General features: G+C 45.0%; 1 protein-coding gene across 1 annotated transcript; it reads left to right on the top strand.

Moving 5' to 3' along the window:
• The first annotated feature begins 3,017 nt into the window (after nt 1-3,017).
• On the top strand, nt 3,018-20,641 carry LOC142495925 (E3 ubiquitin-protein ligase TRIM62-like). The gene is made up of 8 exons (XM_075602061.1): nt 3,018-3,097; nt 14,743-14,850; nt 15,873-16,150; nt 16,774-16,869; nt 17,157-17,390; nt 17,479-17,501; nt 18,307-18,422; nt 19,080-20,641. Exons 3-8 carry the CDS (start codon nt 15,875-15,877, stop codon nt 19,628-19,630), a joined length of 1,296 nt encoding a protein of 431 aa, XP_075458176.1. The 5' UTR covers nt 3,018-3,097; nt 14,743-14,850; nt 15,873-15,874; the 3' UTR covers nt 19,631-20,641.
• The last annotated feature ends 614 nt before the right edge of the window (nt 20,642-21,255 follow it).

Here is a 21,255-nt window from a genome sequence, read left to right as displayed (position 1 = left end):
TTTTTATTCAGTCTGCAACGAAGTCTATAAGACTGTTAATGCTAAAAAAAAAAAAAACTGACAAAAAATCAAGAGTTGACAGGTCTGGTTATCATTGAACAATTTCGGCAAGAAGGTTTAACAGTGCCCTGCACTCACAGCTCCAGCAGTTCTTGTTAAGCACCTGTGAATGAGTTCTCCCTCCATTAGAGAGATTAGGAGTGCTTTTTGCGGGTGTAGTAATGTTAGGGCTTGAAAAAGAGGGGATACCTTGGTGTGGTTTGCGCGCTTAAAGTGCTTTGGCCAAAGAATTGAACTAAATGACCCTCACTTATGAAAAGGAAAGAGATAAGTATTTAACTATATCATTTGTCCTATTGGATGTACTGTAGCACTGAGGCTTTCTGTCTTTTGCTACAGCTCGAGCATTGTCTTGGATGCAAAACAGGACCAAAGATATACTGTACAAAGGGTTTTTTGAGGAGCAAGCAATGTGTTCATGGGATCATTCTAGCTCTACAAGTGGATGTCCCTTGAAAACTGCAAGTCCATTGATGCTTCTGGAATGAGTGAGATGCAGTGTAAGAGTCACCTATCTCTCAATTAAAGTCTTGCATAACGGACCTCCCCCCCCCCCATAATGTAATATTTTCATAGTGAGCAATGTCCTCAGAAAGTGTTTTACAAAACTCATGGGCCAGTGGTCAGCAGGAGAGGTCCCAGGTCATGGGTACAGATGCACAAGATACATGTAAACATGGGCATAACACTGTAACACGGTTGTACTTTCTGCATATATGAAGGATCCATGTTTCATTGTAACTGTTCTATACTGTAATGCTGAGTCAGTTCCCTGGTTTTCCAGCCATTTATATTGTGCTGTTTAAGGCTAAATGCAATTCCTTTCCATTTTTTACTGCCCGCCTTCCATGTCCCCTCCCTCAAGGTTCTTTTTTGAAGGCCACAGTAGAATAATAAAGTTTACGGGAACTGGTGTACATTTCTGACAACTCTGATTTGGATTCAGTCTTCCTGATGTTAGCGCCACTGGTCTGTACACAGTGATATTCTAAATCAGGAGTAGCCAACCCCAGTCCTCAAAGGCCACCAACACGTCAGGTTTTTAGGCTATCCCTGCTTCAGCACAGGTGGCTCAATCAGTGGCTCAGTCATGACTGAGCCACCTGTGCTGAAGCAGGGATATCCTGAAAACCTGACTTGTTGGTGGCCCTTGAGGACTGGAGTTGGCCATCCGTTTAAAAAAAAAAAAATGCCATTTGTTTTTGGTTCATAGCTGCAAAATCTCACTTATTTGGGCCCTTGGAAATTAACATGCCTGTATTGCATATATGTAGCCATTTTATGTCCTACACTAAGTAAATATATAATAACCCATATTAGGCCCTTATTGCAAGCTCATATCTCAAGCATATGTGACATATGCAAATAAGAAACACATATGACTTTTTTAAATGTACACTTATTTGAGTCCTTAACCTTAAGTGTTAAGGAGGCCACTGTAACGTGATCCATTAAAGTAAGGCATTCGACATACAGTGACCGCCGCATTCAGTCTCCTGCGGCCGCCGCCACCGCAATGTGCGGGCAGACGCGGCTGATTTTTTTTTCCGACGCGTGCCGCGCGTCACTGGTGCGCCGGTCACGCGTGCCAGGGTGCGTGCGCGCGTGCCAGGGAACCGCCGACATCCCCGAAGGTTGAAGGGGTGGCGGGGTAAGGGGGGGATGCGTGTGTGCGCCCCCGGAACCCGGAGAAGCAGAGGCGGAGCAGCCAGGGGGTCGCGAGGGGAGGGGAAGATGCGGGGAAGATGAGGCTGGCGCGCGGCCAAGTTCGGCGCCAGCCGAAAAAAGCCACGGGAAGACACGGGTAAATCTTAGAATGAAGCTGGCCGAGCAGTAGTGCACGCGACGGCACGCGCAGCACGCGCAGCACGAATAAATGCATATAAGTGCAACAGTCCGGCACAGCAGGATTTAGAGACATTTTTTTTTATTTTTCGCGCGATGGCCGCGTCACGTGAGTGCTACAACCAATGAGGGCGAACCAGTCTGCTGATGTCAAGGCCACGCCTCCCCGTCACGCGCGTCATCAAAGTCCACAAATCGCTCAGGCCACAGGCGCGCTCGCCTCCTTGCGCTGGGTCACGTGCGTACTATGGCCGCAGCCTAAGGCTTTGAGATAAGGGTCCAAACACATTAACTTTGCATTTGAATAATTCAGACTTCACAGAGGGATTCTCTGTTCAAGTCTCAGAGGAAAGAGATGATGAGGATGAAAAAAAAGGGCTCATTCACTTCAAATGCGTGATACATACGCTCCAGTAATTGCACCTAGGTAGCAAGTACTGCAGTGTACCTATTTGTCATGTCCTGTACCTATTACATAGAGCTGCACCTAGTGTGTCTTATTCTGCCTGTGAATGCCAAGGAGCGCTGCACTGCCTGTCTGTCTCCTATTGGTTGAAGCTCAGAACCTTTCGCTCATTATAACAGTTTGCAGATCAGTGGCTGATTTGACAAATGATCAGTAGGTTGTGGGGATATTATCACTACTTCTATTTTATGCATATATTAGTACAGTATATACACATTATCCAGAACATTTCAGACATACATTAGTACAGTATATAGACATAATCCAGAACATTTCAGACATACACAGGAAATGGTCTTTGCATGTATTCATAGGAAGTGCTTATCTTGCTTGTAAGCTCCTCTATCCTTCAATAACAGAAGAACTAAATGTGTATCTATTTTTATTTGCTCCATGCTTATTTATTTTATTTATAAAATGTTTCACCAGGAAGTAATACATTGTGAGTTACCTCTCATTTTCAAGTATGTCCTGGAAGGGGTTGTACTCATAACAGGCCTTTTAACCCCGTTAATCAGTGCAGGGTTAGGTTGTTTATTTTGATAAAGCAGCAGCAGACCATGTGACTAAAAAAAATGGGTGTAGGAGGATGGGATCATGTGAGATCCTGCTAGCCAATAAGAGAGAGGCATAGAGTACATAGGTCAGATCTGATTGGTTGGGCTCATGTCAATCTCTTGCATGCTGAAAGTTGTGCTGATACCCTGGCGTGGGAGCTGGAGAGAGGTAACAGGGGTTTTTTTTTAAATCGTGTGTGGTTCTGGCTGGGGGATGGTCACATGAACACACAGAGGCTTGCTGCAGGTAGTCTGCAAAGGTGACCCAGATTAACCCCTACAGTGCCTGCCAATAGTTAGCAATGCATTGCTGGAAAGGGCTCGGGGAGCACAGGTCTGAAAATAACAACTCCTGACTTGCAAGCAGGGGATTCTGTTTTTGAGACAGGGTGTCATCTCCTTGGGCAAGTCACTTTATCTCCCTGTGCCTCATGCTTGACAGTAAGATTGTAAGCTCTACAGGGCAGGGACTCGCTGTGCCTGCAAAACTCTATGTCCAGTGCTGAAAGTAATATTTTTGGGCACAATGGCTGGTGTCCTGTAGCCCAGGGGTGCGCAAACTTCTCTTTTTTTTTTTTTTGTTTCCGCCCCTCTTGCCTTCTCTGTGGCAGTGCCGCCGGAGGGCAGGTATGAGGCCGTTAGAGGCCTCGCGTGCTCCCCCAGCAATTTATTTAAATGTTGTGGGGAAGAGCGCAGGTCTCTAAGCGCCACCCCCCCAGAAAATATTGTGCACTCCTGCTGTAACCCATGCAGTGTTAAATCTGTGCCTCCCATCAGTGTGTAAAATGTAATGGGACTTCATGCGTGGTTTTTTTTGTTTGTTTTTTAACCCTTTCAGTGCTGGAGCATCATCCCAACTCTGACCCTTGGAATGTGAATCAATGTGTTTTCTGCTCTGTACGGATGTAATGGGGAAGGGGGGCCAACATAAATATGGCATGCGATGGCGCATCGATCACATACTAAATGACGTACAGTTTGTTATAAGAGCCCCGGTGGGGGCACTTTTCTTGGTGTACACTGTATGTCATTAGGGTACTAGAGGGAGTAAGTGTTCTATGTTGTCATTTAATGCTCTATTTGGTCAAAGCGAGTTATTCCCAACAGGCGGTTCGCAAACCCCTAATAGTTTGTAAGGTGTCTCCAAGAGGTTTGCCATAGAAGAACATGTAATGATGGCTCCCAGGCAGTATAGTGGGTTTCTGAGCCCGTGTGGAGACTGCACACATATTAATACCCCAAACGGCACATTGGTGTGGGTGGTATAGCTGTCAATTGCAGCAGGAGTTTCCAAAGTCTCTTCCCAGAATGCTTTTGCTGGGCATGACTTTGGAAGCTCCCACTGTAATTGACAGCTGTCACCCATTCTGTCTGCTCACACAGATGCAGTTTGGGGCATTAAGTGTGTTTCCCTCACAAGCTCAGGACATTATATTGCATGGGATCAGTCACACAGTTTTGTTAGCTCTAGTCTAGGATATACTGTAATTAGAGGGCTTGCTGAACAAATATTTTGTAGGGGTAGGGGAGGCACAAAAACAATCACTGGTCTAAGCCAGGTGTCCGCAAACTGGGGGGCGTGGGATTTTCTAGGGGGTGCAGCGTCTATAGAGGCCCTGCGCTGCCACGAAGGCATTTTAATTCAATGCTGGGGGACTGCGCAAGGCCTCTGTAAATTTACTTACCTTGGCTTCCAGCGACGTGTCTTCATGGCAACTCGACGTCAAATGACGCCGCAGGGTCAAGGGACGTTGCCATGACAACGTGGCATCACATGACCACACCGCGTCATTTGACACCAGAGCCGAGAAGAGAGGGAGATCAGGCAGGGGGGCGCAGACTTAAAAGTTCCTGCACCCCTGATCCAAGTCATTTGCACCTGGGGGAGCTTTGCAATGTGTTGCAGGCAATTTTTAAACCTTTTTATTTGGTGTCCCTGGTAAAGCAGTAATTTTTGAGGGGTTGTACCTGTGGCCACATGAATATTTTATTATGTTTATGCTTAGAAGGCAGAAAGGGAGATGTCCTAAAGTAGAATCATTAGTCTAGTTCAGGGGAGAGCAAACTTTCCCCGCTGTGCCCCCTGCTCGCACCTACCTCCTTACCTTGTCTTCGGCGTCAAATGACACCGCGGGTGACGTGGCAACGTGATCCTGCGGCATTTGATGACGTGTTGCCATGGTGACGGACCGCCGAAGTTAAGGGGCGTTGCGGAGGCCTCGCGCTATCCCCCGGCATTTACGGTAATTTAAATGCCATGGGGAAGAGTGCGGGGCCTCTGCAATCGCTGCGCACCCCTGGTCTAGTTATTAAAACAGTAGTGGTACTCTGGGGTTGTACTACTATCCCCCTTTATCTGCTGCCCGCCACCCCACTGATATACAGAAGAGTACCCTGAGCTGCTGAGCCGTTTGCATGAAGATCTGCTGTATTAAAGTCAGCCCCCTGCACTAAGGCAGTTCCCCCACTGCGGGACTTTCTGCATTGCCACCCTTTCCTCCACTCCTCCCCGCCGGCAGCTACGGAGTTAAGCCCATAGGGAGGAGCTAGCGATGTAGTAAGGAAGGGATGTTAGAGTGAAGATTGATTTTCTTGTGGGCTGCAGCCTGACTGACGGGGCGGTGCGTGGTGGCGCGTCTGCATGACGGAGCCACTTGGTGCGGTCCTTAGCGGTGGGCCTGGCTGTGGGAGCCGCTTGGTGTGGGCCTCCCAGGGGAGCTTTAGCAGGAAAGGATGGCTCAACGTGCCAGAGAGCAGGGCAGCTGGTGCAGCAGTAAGGTGGGGAGTGCCCAGGGGGCTGTGAGGTGCCCCTTGGTGCAGGGGCAACCCGCAATAATTTGCACCTTTTTTTTTTTTTTTCTTTTTTTTTTTTTTTTATATATTACAGATATAGCTATACCGGTATGTATGTATATACCTTGCAGTAGGTACGGTTGCCAGGTGTCCCATATTGAACCAGACTGTCCTGTATTTGGACAATCTGTCCAGTAAAATAATAGAGGTAATACTGGAGATGTGTAAGGTATCACCTCTCTGGACATAGTGATTTGGGAGGCTGTGGGATTTCCCCGAGCATGGGGAGCAGGGCTGCTGCTAGGGGGCTGGACAGCTTCCTCCACCCTGGTTGGCTGCTGCTGGGTAATGCAGTTAATCAGGTGGTGGTGTCGGGAAAGAACAAAAAGACAGGGCGCACAACGCACATAGTGAAGCACAATTAAAAGATAATTTTACTAAAAAATTAAAGGTTCTGCGTACATCAATATAATGAAAATCAAGCAGTGGGTTAGTGGGGTTACCACACGGAAGAAATGATCACAGCTCTCCACTGGAACGGACGCGAGGCACTGGATACCAGCAGACCACATCCAAGGCAGCAGCTTCCGTGAGGCCTTCAGTCAGGGTAACCAGATGTTGGGGACCGGTGAAGAGTCCCGTGTAAAAGTCCCGTTATGGGGCTCAGAAGCCTCCGTCAGTCCTACAGCAATGCAGCTCCAACAGCACGCCGCTCAGACCCGTGGTGCGCCTTCTGATGACGTCACGACACTCTCCTCACATGGAGCGGGGGAGAGAGCGCATCGGCGAACAATACACAGGGCAGGCAGGGTAGCAATAGTGAACACTCGTACCGACAGGCAGTGAGGCAGGGGACCGGGAGGCACAAGCCAAGAATATACTTGACAAACAGTATGGTCAGATAGATCAACAATCCAACTAGTTTCGTAACACATGTTTACTTCATCAGGGAATACTCCCGCTCCATGTGAGGAGAGTGTCGTGACGTCATCAGAAGGCGCACCACGGGTCTGAGCGGCGTGCTGTTGGAGCTGCATTGCTGTAGGACTGACGGAGGCTTCTGAGCCTCATAACGGGACTCTTCACCGGTCCCCAACATCTGGTTACCCTGACTGAAGGTCTCACGGAAGCTGCTGCCTTGGATGTGGTCTGCTGGTATCCAGTGCCTCGCGTCCGTTCCAGTGGAGAGCTGTGATCATTTCTTCCGTGTGGTAACCCCACTAACCCACTGCTTGATTTTCATTATATTGATGTACGCAGAACCTTTAATTTTTTAGTAAAATTATCTTTTAATTGTGCTTCACTATGTGCGTTGTGCGCCCTGTCTTTTTGTTTTTTCTATAGCCCTAGGGGTGTCGAGCCACCCCTCAAGAAAGGCTTCAGACGTCACATTAGTGTTATTTCCCACAAGGTCCATTTATTGTTTATTTAAACTTTCACTTGCACTATTTTTATATACACTGTTGAATCATGTTTTAGCTGCGCACTTTCACCCTTTTGTCCACTTCACTGGTGGTGTCGGGAGCCTGAGGGTGGAGCCAAGGAGAGGAGGAAACGGCATGGAGTGCGTATGTGTATCTTTCACCTTTCACCATTGTGACCAGTATTTTTGGAGAAACATCTGGCAACCCTAGCTGTACGTCCTGCTGGTATCAGGATTTATTTTGCATCTGGACAGCATGATCCTTGCTCAGCTGGGGGAGGGGGGGGGGGGACACAGGGCAGACAGAGCTAGTGTGTGGTATAAGGGATGAAGGACCGAGGGGCCTAATGGAGCTTACTAGTAAATAATACCCCTTGTGGTTACATATCAAGATACAAGATAATAAAAAGGAGTGAGACCGGCTTCAAATAAGTGATGCACAGAATCTATCACTTGACAAATGACATTTTATATCTCTACAGTTATGGGCTATATGTGTAATATTGCTAAACAAAGATCAAGGTGTCATATTTTTCTTACACTCAGTGGCATGATGGGCAAGAAGATTACATGGAGGTAATTAGTATAGCACATTATATGGAGCATATATAGGCTTCATGCACTGTAATGTTGATATAGTAATATGCAGTGGTTATAAATCGGTACGAGGCAGTTGCACCTGTATGCAGAAGTTTCTGTCTTGAAAAAGGTTTCTGCAAAATGGCTGCTTTGACAATCTCCTCATTGGTCAAACTGACAGGTTTGACAATCAGAAAGTTTATCGGGCCAGTGAGTAGTTGGGTTAGATCTATTAATCAAGCATTGTAGTTGTGTTTTTTGTTTTAAGCACACAGATTTGTCACTTCATGCCAGACAGGGGGAAGAAGGGAAACTGCAGGAATTGCATACACAAACTTTTTACTTAATCTCATTACAATATGGCTGAGTCCCCTGTGTCGGCGCAACACGTGCGCCTGCCATGATTAGGGATGCCAGGTGTCTGGTTTTGAGCTGGGCAGCCCGGTATTTTGCCCCTGCGTCCGGTATGAAAGGTAATACCGGACATGTATGTGTCCGGTATTGCCTCTCTCTCCGATCGCGGGGGGGGGCTGGCGGCCAGTCAGAAGTTGCCATGTCCGGCTCTCCCCCGCTGCAGGCTTCTCTCTCCCTGTCTGTCCCAAGCCGAGGTGCTGTGATGCTTACGCGCGCCTTGTCCTTTGATGTCAGCGCCGGAAGTCAGCTGGGCTTCCGGTGTGAGAGGGAGGCCTGACGTGTCAGCCTCGGACACGTCGGCGTGGGACAGACAGGCTCTTACCGGCCCCTCCGCAGCCAGCGGCCGCCAGCCCCTCTGCAGCCAACATACCCGACCTGACACCATTCCCAAGGTAAGTCTGAATTTGATTGTGGAGGTATATTTTATATGGATTGGGAGGGTGGGGTAGGCATGTTTTATATGGATGCATGGGGGTCGCATTTCTTACAATTGTCCAGTATTTTTTTGGACAAACCACCTGGCAACCCTAGCCAGGATCCCCATTCTGCAGTGAGCTGCTTGGGGAGCGTGGCGGTGGCTCACGGCCATGACGTCACCCGGCAGGTTCGCCCTCATTGGCTGAACCGCCGGGGGCATGGCCAGCGCTCTGTCGCAAGTTGTTATCACAGATTTCCTGTCTTCAGAGATCTGTTCTCACAACGCGGCGAGCAAGGTAGGGAGTTGGCCCGGCCCCATTGAGGGGCAGCTCTTGTCCCTGCAGCGCATGCCATAGCAGGCGCTGCAACGGGACCTAGCCTAAGGTTAGGCAGGCAAGGCCCCATGGTTTAAGTCAGGGTTGCGTGAAATTTTCAGTTTGTGCCCCCTGCCTGCTCTTACTTCCCCTCCCCTGCCTCCCTGCTCGCACCCCCCTCTTTACCTTGTCTCTGGCGTCAAATGACGCTTAGTTGTCGGCTTTGCCATGGCGTCCCTGAAGGTATGGGATGTTGCAGAGGCCTCACGCGATCCACACCCCGGCACTTAATTTAAATGCCCTGGGGAAGAACGCAGTGCCTCTGTAACCGCTGTATGCATTATAACCTTAATTATCTTGATTCTCGCCATATTAAATGGCAGTCCAAGCTTTAAAAAAAAGTGCTATAACATGGTTACTTAATTAGCCAAGGTTCTTAAATGAGGGTGGTGAGAATGGCCATTTTGTTTTTGTTTGCTTTCAATGAGGCAATATGCAGTCTGCTGACACGGGTTGGTAACAGCATGGCTAAGATACAGCCATACAATAATCCTTGCCATATAATAAAGTATGGGCATACTGGTTCATAGTATACTCTCTACATTTGTTGTGGCTTAGCATAAAGAGGGATATTAAATGGGAAAGCTGCAGGTAACATAGCTGAGCAGTATCGGGCACAGAATTTAGGATCAAGTCGCTCAGGAGGCGTGGGTATGAAACCCACCTCTGCCTTTTGCAAGGAGGCACTAAGCTCCTATAGCCATAATGTTCCGTGGAGTTCGTTAAAGCTGTTCCAGCTAATTGTAGTCCTTGATTCCGGCTTGGAGTAAATTTGTAAGGAACACCAGGGTATTTAAGAAATGATAGCTGTCACTGTACAAAAAAAAATAAAAAAAGATGGTTCAATAGCAAAAGGAAAACAAAATAAATAAAAAATTGGGTACTCTTAACACAGGGGTGTGCACAGTGGGGGGGGGCAAGATTTTTTCAGAGGGGCGCGGCGGTTACAATGGCCCCAATGTCTTCCCCATAGGCATTTAAATTAAATTCCGGGAGATTGCGTGAGACTTCTGCAATGTCGCCTACCTAGTCTTCGGCAACATCACATGACCAGAAGAGGAAGGAGGGGGCGTGAGCAGGTAAGGAGAGCAAGCAGCGGTGCGCAGGGGGAAAAGTCTATGCACCCCTGCTCTAACAGCTGCCCTAAAATTAGTTGAATGACTAACGTGGCCCCTGCTTTGGTTGAGTTGTGTATTTTTGCCTCATTCGGGAATTGAAACATTGCATACAGCAATGATGGAATAAACGAGCTTTGCCCCATTCATGTGGAGAAGTTGAATATATTTTGTATAGGTCATGGCGGCACAGAATAATGAGCCTTTGGCTGAATAGGCTGCACAGTTATCCTGCTTCCAAATCTAATTGATTTTTTTATTTTTTGTTGCATAAATAAAACCTATTTTGTGTCACCATAGCTTATATGAAGAATTTATGGTATTGTGATATGGCATGGTGACAGAAGATTTAGTGCTTAAATCAGCATACCTGAATACGAGGAAGTATGCATTAATGCTACAAGTTACATACAGCTGAGTCACCCATTCATGCAACTATATATGCAGTTACATTACAAAATAGCAAACCTGTTTAAGAACGGAGGATATCAGAGTGAGATAGTCGTTTCAGTTTTATCTGTTATCATGACCAGAAACCGTTATTACAAGACTGGGTAAGTGGTACCAAAGAAGGAACCTGGGGCATTTGGGATGCTACACATAAGTGGTTAAAATTGGGCGTCTCTGAACATTTTCATTACAAAGCGGGGCACTCGCGAGGTTTGCTTCTTGCTAGGCATTGATATAGATACTGGGGACAGTGTATAGGATCCCTAGGGTGAAACGCGCGTGCTGCGTTGACATCAGGTCTGAGGGTAAAGAATTGGGCGTTTAGGACGCTCATGCCTGGTGGGCCACTTGGTGGTCAAGGTGCAGATTTTCCTCCAGGGAGAGCAGGCTTTCTCTCTACAGCTGGCCACGGCGCATTATCGTGTTGGTGTACTGAATAATTAATGGGAATACAAGACTCTGGGATGGAGACTTGCACATTTTCGACACATCGTGGGCGTTGTTAGCAGGGTTTTCTGGTCAGGCCACTGGTGTGTGGAATAATAGTAGGGGGAGTGGGTAGATCTCCCCTCCCCCTTTTCCTTTTATACTGTAAGACGTAACAAAGGGGGGGGGGAGAGATGGGTGGGGGATGCTCCCGCATCAGCAAAAGTAACAATAGTGATGATAAGTAAATAGTGCCAAATACTGGTGCAAAAGAGGATAGGGATACTGATAAACAAACAAAAGATACCTCCTTGAATGCACTCAGAGTGGCTAAATGGGTGATGTGGTAATTATAGTTAAAAACCTTTTAATCACATAAGAAAGTTAAAACATATTTGTATAGAGGGGTGTGGTATAAATAGTCCAGGACCAGCCCCTTGTTAACAAACCAACAGAATCTTCAACATTAGTAGGAAGATAGTAACAGTACTCCACCCTAAAGTGGGCTTACTCGCTTAGAAAATCCCCTGTATGTAACTCCAGACTAAGAGGCCCATAATACCTATGGAAATCCTATTATCAATAATTCAATAAACCTGGGATGGTACTGGTATACCGAAACTAAATCTGAAGGGGTGATAAACTAAAAGCCGACTGGTCAGATAGTATAAATCTGTGTGTAATCACTAGACCACTTTGAGGGTGGGTATAGAATAACTCCAGAACAGGGTGAAGTCAACAACAACAAAAAATAAATAAAGTGAATACATAACCACACATAAAATAATGTATGAATATAATAAAATAATTGGCTAGATGGTGTTACTGCTCTGCAAAGGGCAGGCACAAAATGTGCTCTTATGAATGCCCAGAGGCACGGTTCAAGGACCGTATCCAGTTATAGCCTCATTAACATGCTAATAATTTAGCGCAGAGATCATTAACATAGTCTCCTTACTTGAAACCAGTAAAAGACATAGGGCAAACAGGGTCAATATTAGTTATTAATGAGTACACAGGTTGTAGGACTCACTGAATGGTTAGTAATATATCTCCATACATGTGAGCATATATAGAAAATGAGTAGCTAATGCTGTTCACAATAAGTAAATAGTACCCCTGACTCAGCCCCTTAGTGTTGGGGATTAAACCATTGATCCCTATATCCTGCACAAGTGATGTGATTGTGGAATGGTGGCTATATGGGGAGGGAGGCAGAGTATATAGTGCCGTGTAGTCCCAGTTCCCTAGACATAGGCATCTAACAGGCTATTAAAGTATTATACTTAGCTCCTGGATGCTGTCTAAGTTCATAGCCCCTTCGTTGCTTCCCCGAGTGGAAGGGAAAGCAGGCAGGATGCCCAGGAAGAAGTGTCCCGGTTTCAAAGTAGCAGCTGCAGCCGCCGCTACAAGGGGCTGGTCCTGGACTATTTATACCACACCCCTCTATACAAATATGTTTTAACTTTCTTATGTGATTAAAAGGTTTTTAACTATAATTACCACATCACCCATTTAGCCACTCTTAAGTGCATTCAAGGAGGTATCTTTTGTTTGTTTGTTTATACTGTAAGACGGCATGCTACAGTACATGGGGTAATAGGGGAGGGTAGTGGCCATCGATATAACGGATATCGGAGTACCGGTTTAGGTGTATGTTAACTGTTTTTTTTCATTCTAGTATGGAGTGGTGAGGTATCATGTTGGTTTTGTACAGCCTTCTATGGTCAGTCACAGGAGTATATATACTGTTCTAAACGGAGCAGGTTGGCCAAGTAAGTTGGTGTTTGATCCAAGGGTTGACAGAACTGGCAAGACAAAGGAGGTTACATATACTGATGGGGTGAACATACATACATGGTGGGGTTGACGTGATGCCATGACCACGGGACACTGGAAAAATGGATGATGAACAAGGCCACGAGAAAGCTAGAAAAGGATGGGTGGATACGCAGTAAGGCACTCGGTTACAGAAGGAAATACCAGAGTGGGTGGTTTTGGACAGGTACACTTGTCGGCTATCGGCAAGGATATATATGTTTAGCATGAACATGCATGAGGTCGTGGAGCAGGCTATCGCTATGTGGTGCCCAGGACCAATGTCCTTGGGTGTGGTGGGCCTGCCAGGCTTAGAGACTAAGAGGTACAAGGATACCTCATATAATGACGCCCTCATTCGGGCGGGCTGGAATAATTGCGCTACACCTGGTATGGTGAGCAGTGGGTCACGAACCACGGAAATGCCGTTGCGGGCTGTGTACTACAGGTGAGATGCCTGGCAGGGGGTAAAGAAGAGTTAATAAGACTAAGGTCAAAATCTAAAAGCTGTGGTCTTGTCTTCCCCCAAACACTACGTTTCTATCATTAGTTGGGGGGAGACAGGAGTGCGCCTAACGTGCCAAGTTGCCCCCTGCACTAAGGCAGGGGCCTCATGGCACGTGCGAGCCTCCCCATTCCCCCACTCTGTGGGACTTTACATTGCCTTCCTTTGCTCTACTCCCCGCCGGCGGCTACAGTTAAGCCTGATTGGAGGAGCTAGTTATGTAATAAGGGAGGTTATATGTATGAGGTGGGCTGGTGGCAGGCCTCATTCCACGCGGCCCATCAGAAGATTCCCAGCTACCCTCCCCATGTTTGTGTTGGACTGTTATGATGTTACTGTTCTTGATGTTCAATTAAAAATGTATAATAAAAAAAAAAGGGGGGGGTTTGATACTAATGTATTTCGTTATGGAATTTCTCTCAGCAGTAGGTGGGTGGAAGGCCTTCCAGGTTCGCAGAGATCAAGAGGTATAAGAATACCTGATATAATGGCGCCCACATTGGGGCTGGTTGGAATAATTATGCTACACACCTGTTATGGTGAGCAGTGGAAGTCATGAGCCACAGCGATGACGTTGGGGGCTCTGGTACTAGTTGGTAGTGATGAGCCACGGCAATGCTGTTTGGGGCTCTGTACTACAGTCTGGATACTTGGCAGGTGATAGAGTTGGTTAAAATCTAAAAGCTGTGGCCTTGTTTTGCCCAAACACGAGTGTCATTATTGAGGGGGAACAGATGGGCTTCTAACACGCCATGTGTTGCTGTTGCACTCCTGCTCGGAGTTCTTCTCAAGTAGTGGCCTTTGACATAGGGATGTTGCTGTGTCTCTGTGTGAACCTACAAGGAAACAACCACGTATCTCATATTTGTGACCACTGAGCTCTGTCCTTATCTTTGCTTCTCCCTGGGGAATTGAATAACAATGAGTGACCCTTAAGCATTGTGAATTGAGGTTATTAGCGAGTTTTGAAAATACATTATTAAAAATGCCTGCTTTCTAGGCAAGTTAAAACGTTTAACCCTTTGGTTGCCCATATTAGCTAAATCTGTCATGGGCCCAATGATATAATACCTAGGTTCTAAACGTATTTGGGGGGTTTCTAGGGGAAATGGCTTTCTGTGCTTCTGTAGACTTCTCCTGTTTGTCATCCGTGACAGAGTGATCATGTGGTCACAGGCGCTGTGGCCCTTCTGGCTCTGCAAGAGTTAAGACTTTGCTTCTGTGTTTAGGGTTAGAAAATGGCAAATCATTTCCCACTAACTATATACTAAACATGTATAATTTTATATCTGTTTATTCGGAAAAGAGGCTAACTGCAATGAAAGGAGGCAAAGCTATCCTCTGGTGGGGGAGAGGTGCTGCTATCCTCAAAGTTGACATGGTCCAAATGGCATGCCAGTAACTGATCCAAAAAAGTCTGGCTCTGCCTGCTATTGGTGCAGTTGCAGTCCCGCGCTCTTTGCGACCCTGCCTCTGACCACAGTGTTTCTTTTCCTTTAGGGGCTAATCCTGAGAAGGAGGAAAAACGGGACATTCAAAGAGAAGTCCAATCAGGCATTTGGGAGTTGGACAGAGGAGAACTAGAGGACCAGCAACGACAGAGTAGAGGTACTCACAGGGGGAGACACTGAGACACAAGGGGTGGAGAGAAATATGGTGGAGGTGGGCAATTGGGGAGCGACAGACATGGGAGAGGTTTAATCACAATTGTGTAATCGACTATGGGAGTTTGCTTGTGCATATGCTTAAACGATGTTGTATAGATCTATATTTTTTTCCCCTGCAGAAAAATAAATAACGCAAAAAATAATTGTATCTTATCTACAATAAATAATTCCTAAATGTGATGAACTTCTCTTCTCTCTAACACCCCCACCCCCCTCCCAACTCTTGTTTCCTTATTTTTATCATCACAATAGAGTTTCCTGTTAAAGGATTTTTTTTTTAAAAAGGGCCAGAATCCTCTTGTTTGTGTGTGATTTTTAAAAGAAAATCTGTAAAAGGTAGTAATACAGATATCGCACAGGACCCTGCATTTGCAAAAGCCGGCCCAGTGTCACAGGTGGGAATATTACACCTTTTTTATTATGACTGCAATAGTATTGCTTTACCCTATTTGAAGTTAATTGTAAGCCCACACTACATAAACAAATGTAGATGACTGATGGGGTGTTTGTTGTGGTGTGGGTGTGGGTGTGGGTTTTTTTTTATTTTTATTTTTAAATAAAACATTTTTAGTGGGGGAGCTGATCTGGGAGTCCCTCTGTTTTTATGCAATCACTTTTTTTGTGTGGGGAAGAGAATATATTCCCTGCTGGATGAAAAATAACTTCCCGTTCACATGCCATCTTGGGCAGCCAATAGGGAGCTGCAACAGCATCAGGAAATGACAACTTTCTGTTTAAAATTGGTACAATTCTCTCGAACCAGGAGGGCATCATGGGATCCCAGATCGGCTCCTTTCTGGAGCCAAAGCAGCTTTGCCTTAATGTTTTTTAGTATGGTGTATTTTTTGTTTTGTTTTAAATTGTATTTATCACATCCTCCTAATATGGTTGTATATTAATGCTATAACAATTATGTATATCGCTGCCTTTGTCTCTTACTCTTCATTACTTCTTTCCAAGTAGCTATGGCATCTACAATGCCAGCAGATTGTGGCTTGAGGGAGGAGCTAACCTGCTCTGTGTGCTGCGACCTGCTGAGTGACCCGGTCATGTTGGATTGCATGCACCACTTCTGCAGGGTCTGCATCCTGCGCTTCTGGGGCAGCTCGGCGAGAGATCCATCCTGTCCCAATTGCCGCCGGGTGATGCACAACAAGGTCATTAAGACCAACTACCTTCTGAAAAAGGTGGTGGAGCAAGTGAAGAAATGCAGCACCACTGAGTATTACAAGAGAACCCAGGTTGGTGCAATGAGAATTTGTGATTCTCCCCAGAAACTGCCAGTCTTATCCCTTCTCTGTGGGTGCTATTATATTCTACAGCTCGGTGATCAAATAAATGGAACATCCACAGTGCACTCAAATATTTACCATCTCCAATAATTTTATTGTCAATAGTTTCTACAAAGCAAAACTTTCCAGGTTCTCTTGGGACCCGGTTTTAAAAGTAGTTGAAACAAATTTTTGACTTTATTCATTCACGTAGACAAACTTGAGTGTATTTACATATCTCGCCGTAACTGTTCTGTCGTAGGCTTCCTGGGGGGGGGTCATTAAACTTTGACAGGTAGTTAAACTCATCCCCTTCATGTAAAATGGAGTCCTCCTTAAATTTCTGAAACTTTATTAACTAGCATAAACCGAAATTAATAGAAAAAAAGTTTGAGGGTACATAAATCAGGAGGTGAAAACAATACTATGACTTGAGACCACTTAGCTGTGGCTGCAAGCTTGAAAAGACCTAATGTAGGATTAGTGCTAGGGACTAGAACCATTTCTCTTGGTATGGTCGGTCTGCTTGTTTTGATGCTTTGTCGGTGAATTTGAGGTGCAGCTGACTCCGTCTCCCTGCCTTTATCCTGCAGAAAGAGCTAAAGGAAATGCTGAAGGCACGTGAGAGTCAGGTGGAAAACTTAGCGCAGAAAAAGCAGCAGGCTGAGGACGAGATCAGCAGTCTAAAGGTACATTGCTGTTTTCCTTGGACTGTCTACTTCGCCCATGGTGATTTGCAATGCAAAAAATGGCTCCAGTTTGAATGTAAAGGGGATGGCTTTGAGTTTCTGCAATATATAACTGTATTGGGGCTTTCCGTGCAACCAGGACAGTGATTCTTATGAAATCTGCTAGTATAACTTCATTTTTTTTTTTTTAACCACGTCACTGCTTTCGAGAATGCAGTGCTTTGCAACCTGTCCTGTTGGGTGTTTACGATGTAGAGTTTGTAAACAATTACTAAACTATTCCACAGGAGACCGGCCAAGACCTCGGCCGTAGTGTTGCAGAAGAGTTCCAGCGTCTACGTGATATTCTGGCGAAGGAGGAGAAGATAATGCTGTCTGCGTTGGAGAAGGAGCACAGAGAGGCAGTGACACGGCTGCAGGGTGTAGTGCAGAAGCTGGGCAAGCAGATGGAGGATCTAGACGAAGACATCGCATACATCCATGAAACGTTGAGCATGACTGGAGACTCTTTCTTAGTGGAGGTAAATGGGGGACTAGAGTGCCAAGCAAGAAAATTATAAACCTCTTTAAAAAATTGTATTTATATATTTTTTTTCTCTCCTGTTTCAGGCAGGAGAGACCCTAAAGCAAAGGTATGTGTTAATAGTTGCAAAAGGTGGGTTAGCAAATTGTAATCTAGGGTATTAAACAAACTCCTGTTTGGGTAATGTAGCTTGCCTTTAAAGCCTCATGCTTGTTCTAAACAGTAGTTGTTGTGCTGGGGTCTTGTTGAATCTGTTTATAGATTTGTGTGCAACGTGACTTTCTATAAAAGAAACCATTATTTTGTTGCCAAATATCATGTAATACACATTCTAAAATCTGTTTTTGTTATGATTTGGGACTATAACAGATTTTTTTTTTTTTTTTTTTGTTACTTACAGGACCCTAGAATTTATATTGTGAAATTCTGGGAAACCCCAATCACCCCCCCCCCCCCCCCCCCTTTTTTGTTACTTTTCCTTACTGCCATGTCCTTTGAATCAAAGTTGTTTTAAAATAAATTAAAACATAATCTTACTGCGAGTTTGCATTTCTGGAGTCGCTAGACCTGTTTTGTTTATGCCTAGAGCCATTAGTGCATGTGTTGCTCACTGACTAGTGGGGTCTGTGGTCCTTTCCTTAACACAGTGTTTGCTCTCTGCAGAGATGTTTTAGTGTGTTCTACAGTATATTGGGCTCTTTTTCTTTAATCAATGGGGGGTGGTTTTGGAATTGGGGTTTAATTTCAAATAACTTTTGACTACACTTGAGTGACTTTACTGCCCGGTTTGCAATAATTACTTTGCAAAATATTTCAATCTATTAACCTTTTTTTTTTTTTTCCTCTCTCCTGTTATGTTTTGCTGACTGTTTCCCTTTTAGTCTAAAGGTTTTTGATATCCACTCACTTTTTAGGCCAGCTGTCAATGTGGAATCTCCAGTCCTGGTTAACTGTGACCTGCTCATTGACAAATACAAAGGCCCTCTTCAATACATGGTGTGGCGTAGAATGTTTAAATCCATTCAGCCTGGTGAGTTGGCACTTTCTGTCTTTGTCCTTCTATTTAGCTATATCTATCCATCTATACATACCCTTTTTTTTTGTCTTCAAGCCATTATTACATGGCACCCATAAGCCAATGCTCGCTGTTTTAAACAGTATGTATGTAAATGTTATACATACACATGTATTCCTTCATATTGTCTCTTTGTAGAACATGACAATGTCCTGCCTCCCACATTGCACTACAGAATATTGGCAACATACAAATGCTAGTTGTTGTGCAGTGGTTTCCTTCGTTTTTTTTTTTTTTAAGAACCCTATGTGAAATTCCGAGGAACCTCAACCCTTTAATAGCATCTCTGTGATCAAATGCATTGTAAATTGTTCTGTATTTGGTACAATTTTAAAATGACCTTTAAAATTACAAGGAACTCTTTAGGGATGCCCTGGGAACCCTGGTTGAAAAACATTGGACTAGTGCCTTTGCAGCAGGTGAAATCCCAGTGTCTGCTCGCCTTGTGAACTTGAACAACTCACTTTATCCACCTCGGGCACCACAATCCGAAGGCTGTACATTCCCAGTTCACTATAAGAAAAGTGTTGGTGTTTCATTGAATATTCATGTTACTAAAGTGTGTTTTTTGTATTCTCCCCCTCTCCCCCTCCCCACCCCCCCCCCCCCCAGTGCCAGCACCCTTGACGTTTGACACCTCCTCAGCCCACCCTAGCCTCATGTTTTCTAATGACCTGACCAGTGTGATGGAGAATGAGAGACCTTCCTCTCTTCAAAGTGTAGACCTGTCCCAACGATTCCTGCAATGTCTCAACGTTTTGGGCACCCAGGTTTTCTGCACTGGCCGGCACTACTGGGAAGTTTGGGTGGGCAACAAGACAAAATGGGATGTGGGAGTGGCCTCTAGGTCCGTGGACCGCAAAGTCAGGGTCAAGCTGTGTCCAAAGAATGGCTACTGGACCCTCCGCATGATGGACTGCCACAAGTATTGGGCAGCCACCAGCCCCTGGACTGCCTTCCAGGTAGAGACTCCTCTGAAGAAGATTGGAGTGTATCTTGACTGTGGGGAAGAGACAGTGACTTTTTACAATGCTGACAGCATGGCTCATTTGTTCACCTTCAGGAGGGTTCAGGCTGACAGTTTTGTCCCCTTCTTTAGCACCTGCTTTCGTGATGGGGGCAAAAATGCAGAGCCAATGAGGATCTGCCATCTCATTATATAAAACCTTGGTTAGCGTTTTTCCCTTCATGCTGAATCCTACCTGTATGTCTACTAAGACAATTGGAGAACAATGGTATATGCTTTATCCCAGTCCTTATGCAGGTGCATATTGGTGTGCTGATGTTTAAACAATGACAATCCATAACATTTGATTGCAACCACTTCTGTCATCTAACAATTAAATATGTTTAAATTAAAAAAAAAAAAAAAGTTGCTTGGTTGCTCAATGTTGGTTCACAGGAGAGGCCCTCTAGAGTAAATGAAGCTGGTTTGTGCCACTGTCCTCCAGTAAATAAATGAAAGGACTATTGCAGTTGGGTTATAAGAATCCCCTCGCACACACACCGATGAGTGGTGGCAGTGCACATGCCAAAATTGGGCTAACCTTTTTGCTGTAAATCTAATTGGAGCTTAATCACTTTGCTGCCGGAGGGACATACGGTGACTTGCTGTGGAAGTGCTAAAACTGACCTGTGATGATCAGACCATTGTGGTGTGTTCTACAATTTAGTTGGGTAAAATTACACTCTATAATACTATTTCATGCTTTTTATAAGGCTGACGTTTGGTTGTGCCATTTTTTTTAAATGCACATGATAAAGACCTAACTTGAGCACATCCCTGCACACAAGTATGTATTCCCTCTTTCCCCTTCATTTACAAGTTATAGTTTTTAGGAGCTTTGAAAAGCATGTTATGTTAAGAATATTAACATTCAAAATGGGTTCAGAACTGGGACAAAAAACAGTGTAAGTGAACAAATATTTAGCTTGTCTCAGGAGCTCAACTTTCCTATCTTCTCTTCCATTCTTATGCGACAAACTTTAACCTCTAATCCTTGTGATGTCTTGAAAAATGTCTCAAGAAAATGTACTTTACCTTAAGTGTATTTAGACCTTTTTTGCAGAATTCTGGCACTTAAAGAGTTTCTTTTTATAATTAAAAATAAATAAATGTAAATATTTAAAGTGCTTTCCTCTCTAAATAAAGACTATTTACTAATGACGACAAATGAGTCTTCCTGTTTTTTGTCAGTTTGGGTAAGTTTGAACATGCAGCTCTAGGTGGTAACTTCTTGTGGATATTTTGTAGAGCAGCCATCTTTGTAGGCGGTGGGCTTATGTTCGCAATTTAACATAATCAAGATTAACACTTGGGCAGGAGGGTTGCCATGTATAAAACATCGCTAAAAGAAATTCATAACTGATTAGTTACTCTAATGTATTTTGGTGCACCAATGTATACAGTTTTGTGAGTCAATCCATTTTGTATATTTTCTTCCTGTATGGCAACATAACAGCTGGGATATATCTTCTCCTTACTGGGGTAGGACAAGCATTCTGACTTGGGTATAAAGATGTAGCCTCATCTCATGTCAGGACAAGAATAACTAATTGTGCATGGTACATCAATGGGGCCTTCACTCAATAGACCCGGTGGCTTCCAGAGAAAGCAAGAAGGTTGCTAATTTTGGCCCCAGATGGCAAGATCCCGAAGCCACTACTTGGGGACACCATGTCAGTCAACTCGACATTCCTCCCACTCCCATACATGTTCACTCCCATTCTGTTATTCCCCATGGTGATAATCAAAAAGGGGGGGAGGCATGCTATACTGAGTGCCTCA

The sequence above is a fragment of the Ascaphus truei genome, chromosome 5 (assembly GCF_040206685.1).
Source record: "Ascaphus truei isolate aAscTru1 chromosome 5, aAscTru1.hap1, whole genome shotgun sequence".
Taxonomy (NCBI): Eukaryota; Metazoa; Chordata; class Amphibia; order Anura; family Ascaphidae; genus Ascaphus; species Ascaphus truei.
The sequence above is the reverse complement of the archived record's forward strand: the minus strand, read 5'-3'. Positions and strand labels throughout refer to the sequence as shown.

Coding starts and splice junctions, on each gene's coding strand:
- LOC142495925 (XM_075602061.1), top strand. CDS start 15,875: ATGGCATCTACAATGCCAGCAGATTGTGGCTTGAGGGAGGAGCTAACC. Junction 16,151..16,773: donor AGTATTACAAGAGAACCCAG/GTTGGTGCAATG, acceptor TTTATCCTGCAG/AAAGAGCTAAAGGAAATGCT. Junction 17,502..18,306: donor GGAGAGACCCTAAAGCAAAG/GTATGTGTTAAT, acceptor CTCACTTTTTAG/GCCAGCTGTCAATGTGGAAT.